The sequence below is a fragment of the Nannochloropsis gaditana genome, assembly GCF_000240725.1.
Source record: "Nannochloropsis gaditana CCMP526 unplaced genomic scaffold scaffold264, whole genome shotgun sequence".
In the NCBI taxonomy this organism is placed as follows: domain Eukaryota; class Eustigmatophyceae; order Eustigmatales; family Monodopsidaceae; genus Microchloropsis; species Microchloropsis gaditana.
The window spans coordinates 36,752-37,157 of NW_005803689.1; the positions used below are offsets into that span (position 1 = coordinate 36,752).

General features: G+C 68.0%; 1 protein-coding gene across 1 annotated transcript; it reads left to right on the forward strand.

Annotated features, from left to right (window-relative positions):
- Positions 1–153: 153 nt before the first annotated feature.
- On the forward strand, positions 154–384 carry APC1 (anaphase-promoting complex subunit 1; the record flags this gene model as incomplete). The annotated part of the gene is made up of 1 exon (XM_005855181.1): positions 154–384. A coding segment is annotated over one exon (222 nt), but the record flags the coding sequence as incomplete, so codon positions are not given.
- Between the last annotated feature and the right edge of the window lie 22 nt (positions 385–406).

The following is a 406-nucleotide window of genomic DNA, read 5'->3' on the forward strand; positions in this document are numbered from 1 at the left end:
GACCATACCTAGAGCCAAGCCCGCGGCCAGTACGTACGCCTCCCGGTCCTGTGGTAGGGCGTGAGAAGCAGCGTGAGATATGGCGCAGCGGTGGAAGGGGGTGAGGCCAGGGGAGGCACGGAGGGAGGAGAAAGCGGTGCGCCAACGGGCGGCGGCGAGGCTCGGGAGGAAGGTAATATGAGGACAGGCGTATACCTGGATCCTGTCGGAAACGGGCCGCTTCCCGAGCTCCCGCAGGAGGAACTCGGTCATGAGCCGGTGGCCGGTGCCCTGGTAGAGGAGGCCCACGCCCACCACGGCGGCGGTCTGGGCGGCCGGCGAGACCTCCACCTCGGCCAGGGACAGGAGGGAGGGGATGTGGAGGCAGAGCATCTTGGAGACCTGGGGGGAGGGAAGGTGAGGCCTA